This window comes from Monopterus albus, unplaced genomic scaffold (assembly GCF_001952655.1).
Source record: "Monopterus albus unplaced genomic scaffold, M_albus_1.0 scaffold18.1, whole genome shotgun sequence".
Taxonomy (NCBI): Eukaryota; Metazoa; Chordata; class Actinopteri; order Synbranchiformes; family Synbranchidae; genus Monopterus; species Monopterus albus.
Window position 1 is genome coordinate 7,860,720 of NW_018127898.1, and position 12,789 is coordinate 7,873,508.

Genomic DNA, 12,789 nt, shown 5'->3' on the forward strand with positions numbered 1-12,789 from the left:
GGGGGCTGAATGGCTGCCTTTGACAACATGAAAGGATACACATTCCTCCACAGTGATCTGCTATCACACACAAATGCATTTATTTCCTCCCCTCCCCGTAATGCACAGATGAACAAAGGAGTCAGTTAAGAGGTGTCATATATACAACATATAAGGGCTGCATACAGTGTGGTGGCTGCTGCTGTCACACTGGAGCCTTATTAAAGGTTCAGTGTTCAACTAATATATCCTAGCTGTACGCTAGGATATATTAGTTGACAATACGTTCACATTAGTCTGGCAAAAACACAACTCCCTGCTGTGTTTTAATGCACAGAGCTGCATTGGTCGGGGGGTGAGGGGTTGCAGGGGGGAGTGTCGTAGGTGGGTATGAAACAGCCATGGCTGTGACAAGTCAACATGAGGGGCTTCATTCACATTTCCAGCCCCTGAGTTTCGGTTGTGTTTTGGTTAGTCATGCTGCTAATGTAACCTACTCTACCTTAGCAACAATTCTACCACCAGTGTGTCAGCACTGAAAGATAAAAAACACCGTTTAACATCTAGTACTAATGAGAATGCGTTGCGTGTCGTTATGGTGAGTTAACTGTGGCCCAAATTTGACACTAAATAGCAGTGAATGCTTATGTTAACAAGGTAAACAAAAGAGTCTTCTTTTTGTCCACGTCCCTTTCGTCCCCCTGTTGGTCAACGCCTTTGCTGGATGATGTCACCATCCGGGGCGGTGAGGGTGAAAATAGCACAGAAGGTCACATACAGCTTCAGTTAGAAGTTAGAAGCTCATGCATAGTTCATGCACAGTTATACAGTTAAAGAGACTTGTGAAATCCTACAGGAGAGAAGGCAGTCAGCTGAGTTTGTGGCAAACCATTTTACAGTGTTTGCATTTTGTTGTTTTTACTGCATATGTTAGAAATGAATAAATCAGTCAGATAATTATTCGACATTAATGTCTTAGACTTTAATGTGTTAGTAATGCAATTTAATAAGATTCAAAGTCTGCTCTAGTCTGCTTTGCTTCAAGTTTAGAAGACAGTGTTGATTCTGAAATGTGTACCTTGACACCAATTGTTTTCTTGTATTAATCTTGTGTTAGAATTATGTCTGAATGAATGTTTTAGCTATGCACCACGTAACAACACACACACACATGGAATTCCTCATTTTGTTATGACCAGCTGCTCCCAGCAGCTGCTCCAAGACTATAGAGCTCTAGATAAGAGATGGAGTCTGCTGGACGGACTTCATCTGTGTAAGGGGTTAGCCCAAAACTGATAAATGTATTAGGCTCTGTGTTTCCGGGAGCTTCTCTCTCCAGCAGCCACAGCCTTCTGGAGGAAGGAACAACCCGGATCGTGTTTTGTAGTCTTTATTTATATATTTTTTTAAATAAACCTGCACTAAAATCAAGAAAGGCAGACTCCTTTCTTATTCAAATCTGTCCAATTAAAGAACTGGGGTATAACACATATGACAATTCATATTCAGAAAGTAGAACTGAAGTGACATTCATTACATTAATTATAATGTGATTAGTTAAAACATTTCAAAATACAACTGAGGGGTAGACAATTTTTCCATTCTTACGTTTCATCACTGAAGATTTCTTAAAAACACTGTTAAAATATCATCTCATCTTGTTTTCCAAACCCAGTATCGTGTATCATCTCGTCTCGTGAGCTAAGTGTATTGTCGCACCCCCTAGCAAGAATGCTTTTCTCTAAGTGATAAATTAGTGTAGGGGTGATGAGCCCTCTACTTACATGAGATTTATTTCAGAGGGAGGGATTTTTTTTCTCCCTTATTCAACTTTCTTCTGACACTGTCACTGACCTTTCTGACCCTAATCAAAGGGTTCATAAGTTCAGACTGGCACTGTGTACATGGTAGTCACTTTAAAATAGCCCTAAAAACATCTGTGATGATTTTGTAAGTAAACAGATAACATTTCTAATTAAAAGTGCATAAAACACTCACCGGTTCCCAAAAAGAGCACTTCATAGTTGCCATCTGCAGCTGTCACCTGGTCCACTGTGATGGTGGTGAACTCATAGTCCACATTGGTCCGAACCACCAGGGGGCGCTTGTGTACTGGGTACACGGCATTGTACATGGCAGGGTGATTCCTCATAAAATTAATCACTTCATCTGGATAGTCCTTAGTGGACTTCATGTTGGGGGTGAATGTACCTCCGGGGCACTGAGAGAGAAACAGAAGCATTAATACTACTGTGTATTCAAAACCACTGAAAGGAAAGGACATAATCACATGAAAAAATATATATGAAAGGCTGTCTTTCTGTAATATTTTGACTTTTGATTATGCTGATGTCTGCATTTTGTCCAGGTGGTTTTTATTTGAGCTCAGACTGAGAGAGAAGTCCGTATTATGCCAGCTTGCTGGTGGATTCACATGTGGGGTGAGTATAAGGCGAGGCTCACTGTGCCGGGGCGGGGGTAGGGGATCTTCCCCGTGTAGGCCACCCATTGGTAACTAGGACCCTCCTTGTGGGCAAAGGGTCCATTGAAGACCATGCGGATGTCAGCCATGGAGTAGACACAAACTGCTGAGCCTTTGAATACAGAGCTGTGAAGTGGGAGAAGAGGACAAGAGAAAAAAATCTGGCAAATTTATCTCACAAAGCAACAGAAACTGTGCCTACTGGACACTATCCATAATAGCACACTAACCCAGAGACAGAGAAGACTCCATATATCACAGGATTTTTTGTGTCCTGTGTTGGCTGTATGTAAACATCTCCTGTAAGAGACAACAGAGAAATCACATCAGTGTAAAGAGAACAGTGCTGCACAGCACAAGCTCTTCTTTACTAATATTTACGCAGCTTTCAGGCAGTCCAACAGCTCTTAGCTGGAAAGTCTGAACCTCCCCAGGAGTGATGCACTAACTAAAAGGCTGAACCTTGACAGATATTTTTCAGAATAGTTAACATATTTAACTAAAAATCATTTAACTGACTGAAAAGTCAGGGCACTAACATGGCTAAAGAACTTAAAGGGAGCAGAAACATTACCTACCAGTCTAATAGAAATAACAAAAGGAAAATAGGAAGTAAGTCTGAATGATGGCCTCAGAATGGAAACACAAGGTGAAGACTTTATTGACAAGATAAGACATAGGCACTGAAGAACCATGAGAGGCTATTTCATTAACCATTGAAGTCAAATCAGTTGAAGCACCAAACAGAAAACACTGGTGTTCAACAGTAAGGCTGTGAATTCAGACAGTCTGGTTCTCTACAGTCTAGACAAGGCCACTGTGATTGCTGAGACTTCTCCTGAGGAAAATTTAAACATTATGTGCAGGGATCCTCCTCTTCCTGCACCAATCGTTCATGTCTTTCACTTTGAGGGAAGAGAAATACAGCTTCTCTCCCAGAGGAGAATTGACTCATATACTCTTAAGCCAATTCTAGCGGCCTGTAAATTATGCATGCTGACATATTCTGTCCTAAAAGGCTCTGACATTGGATGCTGCCTGATTTAGATGATCCTGCTGATACTGAGGAAAGGTCCACAGCAATAGACAAAGAAGAGCTAAACACGTGATGGGCGAGAGTCTCTCTCCTTTTTGGTACCTGACCTAAATACTTGTCCCGGGAGGCATGTTCACAATAGGACAAAACAGAGAATGTGCTCCTAAACCAGAAGAGCACAAATAAACAATTGTGGGGTAAAGATAAAACCTCTTAGAAAGTCAAGAAGCGAGAGACAGAGGGAGAAAAGATGCAGTAAGAATGTGATTATTAATGTCTGGAAAGTGTGGAAACAGGAGGAGAACTGATCAGATGCAAAAAAGTGCAAGTATACCTGTGTCAGATTTATGTGCTTGCAGTCCGATATAGACCAGCGTGAGAAATTAGCTGTCAGGCTGCTGTGCAGATAGAATGTTACAAGGAAAGTGTAAGCGCTGTCTTTGAATTTGAACTGCCGGGTCCACAGAGAATCAGTCCTACCTCCCTTTAGGGACTGTCTGTAACCCTGAGCTTCCTGGAGAAAAGGATCAAGCTGAGTGACAGTAGGCACACTGTGCTTATATCTCTGTAGCTACCAGATTCCCTAAAGTCACACACACACTCACACCACCATGCCATCTTCCACAGCTGTCGCAGTGGAAGCTGTGGAACGGTCATAGGTTAGCATGGACACAGCATGACAACCTGTCGTGGGTGTGACGCAGCAGATGATCCTTGTCATTTCATACAGCTGTTACACTACAAAAATGAATGATTTACACACAAGAGCACACAAGTGTGTGCATATGCAGAGAAGATACCACTGCAGCCAAAGCACCAGAAAAACATGTGGGAAAAAAGATGTCTGATTGGCAATAAAGGCTGTCCTGACAGGGCAGTGGTGACTTAGCTTTAAGGGATTCAGTGTGTTAATAACAGCTATGAAAGAGCCAGATTCCACAACTATCTGGCTTATTTTTGTATGGCAATAAAATCTCAGAACACATTTTTTCAAAAAAAAAGTCCTGCTTGATCAGCCTTTGGGCTTTGGGTGTTCTGTGTTTCATTTAGTATATCTCCCTTTGTCTCTGTTTGACTCTAATCTCCTGGTCTCTGCCTTTTTGTCCTTCTGCCTATTGATCAGAGATTTTTTAAAGCCTTCCTCATCTATACTGCAGGAATATCTGCTGTTCTTGTGCCTGCTACGAAGTAAAAAAATCATTTAAACTTGGCATGTCATTTAGGTTCAGCTTGTCAGGTAAAACTAATAAGTGTTATATGTTCCAGCTGTAAAAACTCAGCACTCAGGCATGCATTGCCATAATGTCTTTCTGTATAAGACTACCGCGGATACAGCTGGTTTGGACATTTCTCAATAATGAGTTTAGAGTTATTTTATTAAAATTTTAAGAAATTCAAGCATGACCAGCTGAACTGTGAAAATGTGGCATGGCTTGAAACTATCTTCAGTTGTGCACCGTAATGCATCTGAAGAACAGTGCCTACTTACTGTAGTACATGCCCCAATATGTAGAATTAAGCAAAGTTCCACATTTTAGAAAATATACTTTTTTGATTTCATGCCAAGAGTTACTGCAAATGACGAGACTGACAATAGTCTCATAGCTGTCTGTTAAATATGGAGCTACTATATGTGTCAGCAGCCACTTAGCTTAGCTAAGCACAGTGAAGGGAAACCACAGATGTATTTGGGAGGATTCTGGCCATAAAAAGTTCCTCGTATGTTCTGCACCCCGTGGAATTGCTGGAAACAGAATGCCAAGCGCTGCCCTACCTGCATTAATCTTCCCATTTGCCCTTATGAAATCCTAAAATCTTCATGTTCTTTTGTAAAGACAAACTCCTCACCTACAGAGCTTTATAAACTAAATATTAAATGTGAATCTATTAGCATGATACTTAACCTTAGCTAATAAGTGTCCTCTGTAGGAGTTGTTGGTGGGGTAGCTGCTCTACAAACTGACATGTGCACATGTCTTATCCTTCTTTGTGTGCATACAGTATCTATGCTTTCATACCACATCCTTGTTTATTCTCCAGCCTGGTCCACTATACATTTACAGCTTTATTCAAGCAATATTCTGACAATCCTCATTAGTGCCAAACAGTGACAACTCTCCAACCCTCTCAAAGAACCACTCTGCACAGCAGGCCTGTGTCCAGTAAAGACAGAACCCTCGCTGGTAAAGGTAAAAAAAAAAGCCCAGAACCGTTTTCACATCATTTATGTGAAGTGGCTGCAGTTTCCCAGTGTGTCACTTTTGCAGCTGTTCAAAGAGGGGAAAAATAAATGTTAGCTGTAAAAACAAAAGAGCTTTTAGAACTGCAGGCAGGTTGAGATAAAAGTAAGGAATGTGTCAGTGAGATAAAGATGGAAAAATCTACCATCAGATTCAACAGGCATGGCACTTTTCATTCTTGAGATTAGTTCAAGAGCAACAGTAGCCTCACACATCGGTCCCTGATCTACTCTATGGCTCTATTTTAAACTGGCAAGACAGAAAGAGACAGAGCTTTCCCTGGAGAGCTCACGCAGTCACACACATTCCAGCTGGGGATCTGATCTGCACACCAATCAGCCACTCCCCCCTCACACACATGTAACAGACACTTTTGTTTAAGACATCTTAAAAGAAAATGACATCTGCAGTGGAGGGATTGTGTGTACCACTGACCTTACAATATCCTGAATGGGCTACAGTATATAATGGGAGTGGGCTGCCATATGGGCCATGGACTGAGATCTGGTGTGAGTGTGTGTGTGTGTGTGTGTGTGTGTGTGTGTGCACTTGGCAGGTGTCGCAGTAGAAACAGACCCTGTGGTAGATTGTTCTATACTTAATATTTCAGATGTGATTATACATGACAGGAACCTGGAAATGAAAATGTCTGAAATAAATCTAGTAATGTCATTTGTGTCCTTGTTCTTTGCCATTTTATACCTACTGTCAAAATGATTAACTGCACAAAGAAGAGGTTTGGTTTCTTAGAAAAATCAAGATGTAATAAAAGTTCTTTGCTAAGGATGCATTAACAATACTATTCCTTTTGGACAATAGTGGTATTTCTGTTTTTAAAATGTTTATTTTACTACTCCATCTTACTGATTGACACAATATTGTTTTAATATCTACAGTAATGCAAGCTTTTAAATGACCTTTACATAAAACAGAAAACATAAAGACACCTCTGCTCCTCAAATGTAAAGGAGATGGTGTGTTTACAGCTGAAACAATTAGTCAGTTAGTTGATTGGGTAATCAACAGAAAATTTATTGGAAACAATTTCGACAACCAGTTCTCTGTTTGTACCTTCTCCAGTTTGACGACTGATGCTTTTCTTAGTCATTTATGGTAATCAGTTTTGTGCAAGTTCACACTTCACAAGAGCTAGCTCAAAGTTCAGTTCCCATAGATCAAAATGAACCAGTTCACTGTCTTTTCCTCTGCTGTATTTTTTGTTAACACAGATTTGAAGCAGGCAAACTAATAGGTGGTTTCCATTTAATTATTTGAATTCAATTTATTTGCAATTGTTTTGACTATTTTATAGCATTTCTTGGACCAAATGATTAATCAGTAGTGAAAGTAATCATTAGTTGCAGCCCTAGATGTGTGGGATGTAATCTGGCAGAAGAACAGTGATAGCAACCTTGGCTGAACTGACAAGGAAAGCAGCACCTACAGAGAAATCTAAGGAAAAGACATCACAGGGTTTGCAGCATATTTGATTGACAATGAAGTCTATGCAACACCCCACACCCACACCAAGTAACCTACAGATGATCATTTCAACTGAACACAGAGTGAGGAACCACAGAATGATCTCAGTTTGCAGATGTAACTGTCTGTGTACTCACTGAGCTCATCAAAGTGCGTCTCCATGCCGTCGTCTCCTGGCACCGAGCAGATGAGCCTGGCTTTTAGAAAGGTGCTCCACTTATTGACCAGACAACAGTGGCCTCCGTCATCATTCTGCATTTGAGAAGGTGGAGGAGACAGAGAACAGTTTCTCCATCACTCGCTCATGCTTACATCCTCCTCTGTCCTACTGAAAACAAACCCAGGTGGAGCCACCCACACAGACACACAGTACATGTTGGTCTGAAAAGCCAGGAAGCTAAAGAAAATAAGGGTGGTGGTAGTGATGGTAAACATTGGCGCTTCCTATTTAGACACTTCCATCTGCAGTGGAGCGAGGCCAGAATTCACCCCAGTAAGAATGAGATGAAACCAGTGTGTGCCTCCAGAACCAGCAGCGAATGTTGCACTTTGGTTTGTGTATAATTTAATCTTTCATTTTAAAGAGTGGCTGTGCATTTCTGATGAATATCATTTTGGGAGTTGAAATGTTTTCAGTGTAAATACAGCTATGGTAAAGTTTAGTTTTGGTGTGCAGGGAGCAGAGAATGGCAGTAAGAGTATCCAGATGTATGTTGAAGTAAGAATGACAGGAGCGGGTCTCTGGAGGCCGCAGCAGAGCCCACTGAGAGGGGGATGAGTGTTTGTGTGTCGGGTCAGCGCCTGACCCCCTCAAATAAATACAGTGGCGAACAGCTGAGGCGACAATCACACGTAAGCCACATTTTCTCACTCATACTCGTACTCATATACCTGCTCTAATAATAATAATACACATGCACGCAAACCCAGAAGGAACCTTGCAAAACTCAAATCAAATAAACACTGTCAGCTCAGATAGTTACCCCACAGGACATTTGTGTTATTTGTTTTTATAGCTCTGCTCTCTTTCTTTTTCTAAGTCACACAAGCGTATGTGGAGGAAGTCTACTTAACATGAGTTTTTTAAAGGTGGTGAGGTTTTATGTTTTTGCTGCTATGTACACTAAAGCTTCAACAGTGTTTTAGGACTACCAGGGAGAAGAGGTCAAGGGATCACAGGGTCGGAGGTCAGAGGGCAATCTCACAGACAGAGGGATGCATTGTAGACAGGAAGGTTAAAGACACATGTGGATTCCAGCACGTCAGCGTTGGCCAAATACAAGTCCTGCACCCGTAAACATTCAAACACAGTGGGTGACTCGCCTCAGGGGACTCTAGCCTGTTTTTCATATGGATGCAGGTTTTTTTTCCATTATGTTTACACTCCAAAGTAAACACGTTCCTCACTGTGTACACACCAGGCAGATGCGTCCTATACGAGACTGGGTCACAGGACTCTGACCCATCTCAGACGACTTCTCCCGGAAGAAGAAATACAGCTTGTCGTCATTTCTCTCCGCGCTGTCCGGGATGAGGTGTGCGTGGATGAAAGTGGGGTCTGTGGGGAGGAGAGATAGCCAGAAGTTTAATGAGGATATGGGAAAACATCTGCCCAAAACCCTTTATAAACTCTCAGTATTTCCTGTTTATAACTTGATAAATGACTCAGTAAGCATATTCAAACACCAGCATCTTTACATTTGGACCCATGGTTAGACTGTGTGTGTTGAAAAGTCATGTAAGAAAACTGCAGAAACTGGATGAAAGCCCTGTGTATCATTTATAGGTTAAATAGGACAGTTACCATTCAACCATCTGGAGTTATACTGATCTGTTCTCATGACAGTCTTTGTCCCCAAAGTACGGAAGATGGCCGAGTCTGTTCCCATAAAGTCAACATAGACCGCAGCATATAGTTCACCATCTGAGAAAGAGAAAACGGCAGAGTTTAGTGAAACTCATTGACTCTGACTTTATCCCAACATCATAAAGCATCAAGGCTTTTATTTCAAAAAGTATATTTAGAACCAAATATCTCTGGACTGTTCATTCCAGAATCCAGCAGCTGAGTATCTACACATTTGCTTTCATTTAGACACAAAGTGGCCAGGGTGTTACTGTAATTAAAGATGCAAAACATCAATCCTCAAAAGGCTGCAACATGAGATGAAACTTTATCTTACGAGTCTCAAGAGTTTCCTGTAAAGCGATAATATCTAACTGTGATTTTTTTAGGAAGTTTTCTGGGAGGGATGCTGTAAATGTTTACTAATTACAGGAGCATTACAACATCCATTTCACTGCTCACTAAGCCCTGTCCTCCTGCTTTTTGTTGCTACTCCTGTCAGGTACAGGATGCAATTGACAATGAAAAAACACATATTTACCACTGTAGTACTAAGTTATAAAACAATTACTATTTGATTTCAAACTGAAGAATACAAAAGTACACTTTTTATTTCAAGATGGCTACTCTCAATTTTGTTAGTTAAAATGATGACTGTCACTAGCACATTTTATTACCTGTAGCTAGCAAAATGAACTCTAAAGGCAAAACATATTTAAAAGCCCATCATTCATTTAAAAAAGAAGCTGACAGAAAGTCCTAAATGTGCACAAGATGACTACATACTGCATATAATATACAGTACAGCTAATTTCAAAAGACTGAGGCTAGGCTGCATGCCCCAGGCAAAAAGTCACAACTGGTGATCAATACAGAAGACATGAAAATAAAGAGCAGTATTGTCTACGTATTGTAGAATAGGGCCAGTTAGCCCTGGTATTATAGAACAATATAATCAACACAATGTTATTCACTTATTTCAAACAGTGCTTAGAGAGAATTATTTTCAGAAATTAGCAATGACACCCCCCTTACCTCTATAAATAATGCTAGGTTACTACTGCAGGTAGTTTTTGGAACATTATTTAATCAGCCCCTTACACTTGTCTTACAACTTGTTCCATTTAACTGGCTGTGTTCGTGCACATTTTAACCAAGTTTTAGTCACAGCAGGTGCACTAAACGAACTTCGCTTTTCTAGCTGTGCATAGTCTTTTTTCATTCACATTGTGTTATCTTTCACAAAATCACAAGTGCTACTAATAACATTAATGATGAGTGCATTCCACTTAGAGATGGCCCATGTTGATTCACTGGACCAACTTATTGTAGGACACTGAGCCATAAGTATCGTCTTTCCACCTGTACATTTCCTGCTCAGTCAAAATGTCTACTGTCAAGGTCTGTTGCAGATAAAAATAACATTTGACCAACGGATAATTATGTTTGCGATGTTAAATGAGTACTTGCTTGGAAAAGAATAGCTCTCTGTTTTTCCTGTCACTGGGAGTTTAACATTTTTTGAGGAAGCTTCCTGTGGAAATCAGAAACTGCTTGTCAACCCCTCCCAACTACTTCCCCTCTCCTAAATTTCAGGTTCTGTTTCTGGTTCTGCTCTTAAAAATGTAATTAAATGAGTGGAGATTTTCTACATTCACTGTTTCTATTGCCCTTGTAATTAGTTTGAACTTAAACAGGTCTTTCTAGGAAACATAAGAAAAATTCATTAAGAAACTAGAACGCACATATTATACAGTGTCACAAAAACCAGGAACCAAACATTCCTAAACACTCTTCACATGCTCTCCATAAAGACAAACTTTGAGCACATCTATGTGTGCAGACTGACTAATGTACACAACAGCCTTGTTAATCACAGAAGACAATATGTTGATCTTACAGCTGCCCCCACTGGAGAGCAGGTGTGACTGTTAGAGCCCGTAGAGATTGAGCAGAGGAAACAAAACCACTATCCTACCATCATTATACTCAATGTCATGGCCCTTGGCAGTGCTATGCAGAGAATGATGGCAACTCATTAAAATGTCCATGGATGATAGGATGTCTAATGTGGCGGAGAGCAGAGCAGTTAGTGGTCAATAGTAAATTTATTATTGTGGTACAGGGTTCTTAATCCTTATCAACACTAACAACACTGTCCCCTGTATGATGCTAACTGGTGGAGGAGGGAAGTGAATCTATCTCGGATGACAGCACCAGTTCCATACTGTTCAGCTGGCACTGTGCTAATGTGGGAAAGCAGTGCCAGTGATTTACGCCTGCTGTCTCACCCTGCAGAGTGAAGATCGCCTTTCACTGGTGGCAGCTGTGTGGTCCGGACCCGACTAAGTGACCTTGGGCAAAGGGACAGAGGACGCTGACTTCATGAATGCTACAACAGATGATATGTTATAGTATCCAGACTGATCCTTGATACAAATTTACAGATAGGTACTGAATAAAGATAGAAATATGATTTTGTCCTAAAAAAAAAAGCAGATCATCTTTTTTATTGTAGATATTTTAGTCCTTTGACTTTTTTAGGACAATAATCCCATATTTTAACACAAAGTGCATGCACATAATCTAACACATCCAAAATCTCTTCTGTCATTTGGTGCTTTGATGATGCTGGTGGTCTGGCATGGGTAAACATCTGGTAAACGTCCTTAGTGAAAGCATCAAAAATCAGGTTTCTCCAGGCTTTCCTGTTAGTTTAACTGTACTGTAAATATGTGTGTAAATATATAAGTATGTGATTGCTTGGCCATTAAAACATGCGAGGACCTCTGTCTCCAAGAGAAGTGAGACTGCACACAATGAGTCCTGATAAATATGGAAGTAAGAAAACTTTCAAATGGTGATATAAGCCCTGAAAAGGAGTTTAACTGGAAGTCATTGATTCTCAAGGGATTCACATTAATAGGCACATACCACTGTGCCCATCTACACCCTAACAAGGCAAAATTCCTTAACGGTTAGGCTGATTACACTAAGCAGCTAACTGTGAGAAAGAGGCACAGAATGAAAGAGCACACTTGGCTTGGCCTTTCTGGACATCAATGGCAGATGGTAAGCATTTCCTGTTAACAAATTTGACAGTGAGCACAGAGAAGGACAAATAAAAAAGAGAAGATAAAAGAATCCATGTGGGATGAGACTAAAAAGAGTTGGACTGGACTGTCTCATCCGTGTCTACGTCCTCATGTGACCAAGCTCAGATGATACTCACTGATTAAAGCTGACACACTGTTGAGCTTCGGGTCATAGGAGCACTTTCCTTTCCCAGATTCTACTTTGCCTGGTTCCAAATGGAAGATTTCTTCCTGGAATGGAAAAATCATATGGAGATGACAATAAATTCAGCATCTTCAACTTGACACTGTTATTCCCTTGTGTAGAGAAAACGAGGCAGTGCATGTGCTCCCTCTGACTCCGGCGGGACCTTTACAGCCTGATGAGAAATGAAATATTAGAATAATGAGCATGCGTTCACAGAGAAAATGCATCTCCATGCCACTCTTCTGTAAAAAACAATATGTTGTGAGCTGCTTCTCTCAGCATAATAAGCTGCATGCCAAATATCTCTCAGCTTCTTGGTGCCTGTGGCTGTGCAGACCTACTGCTGACACCTGTAATCCAGCTCAGTGAAAACAAGCCTGGGATGGAGGCTGGATGACTGATGTTCATAGCACTTGGCATCTCTGCATGCAAGCAATGAAAG

General features: G+C 40.8%; 1 protein-coding gene across 4 annotated transcripts in view; it reads right to left on the reverse strand.

Annotated features, from left to right (window-relative positions):
- The window catches only part of LOC109956239 (semaphorin-3F-like), a 76,526-nt gene that overhangs the window by 13,009 nt on the left and 50,728 nt on the right, over positions 1–12,789 (reverse strand). For all 4 annotated transcript variants that reach the window (XM_020593204.1, XM_020593203.1, XM_020593201.1 and 1 more), the window contains 7 exons: positions 12,298–12,391; positions 9,024–9,143; positions 8,638–8,777; positions 7,357–7,471; positions 2,692–2,761; positions 2,443–2,587; positions 1,978–2,200 (listed from right to left, as the gene is read on the reverse strand). In XM_020593204.1, coding sequence (XP_020448860.1) covers positions 1,978–2,200; positions 2,443–2,587; positions 2,692–2,761; positions 7,357–7,471; positions 8,638–8,777; positions 9,024–9,143; positions 12,298–12,391 — 907 coding nt within the window. The remainder of the gene's footprint in view (positions 1–1,977; positions 2,201–2,442; positions 2,588–2,691; positions 2,762–7,356; positions 7,472–8,637; positions 8,778–9,023; positions 9,144–12,297; positions 12,392–12,789) is intronic.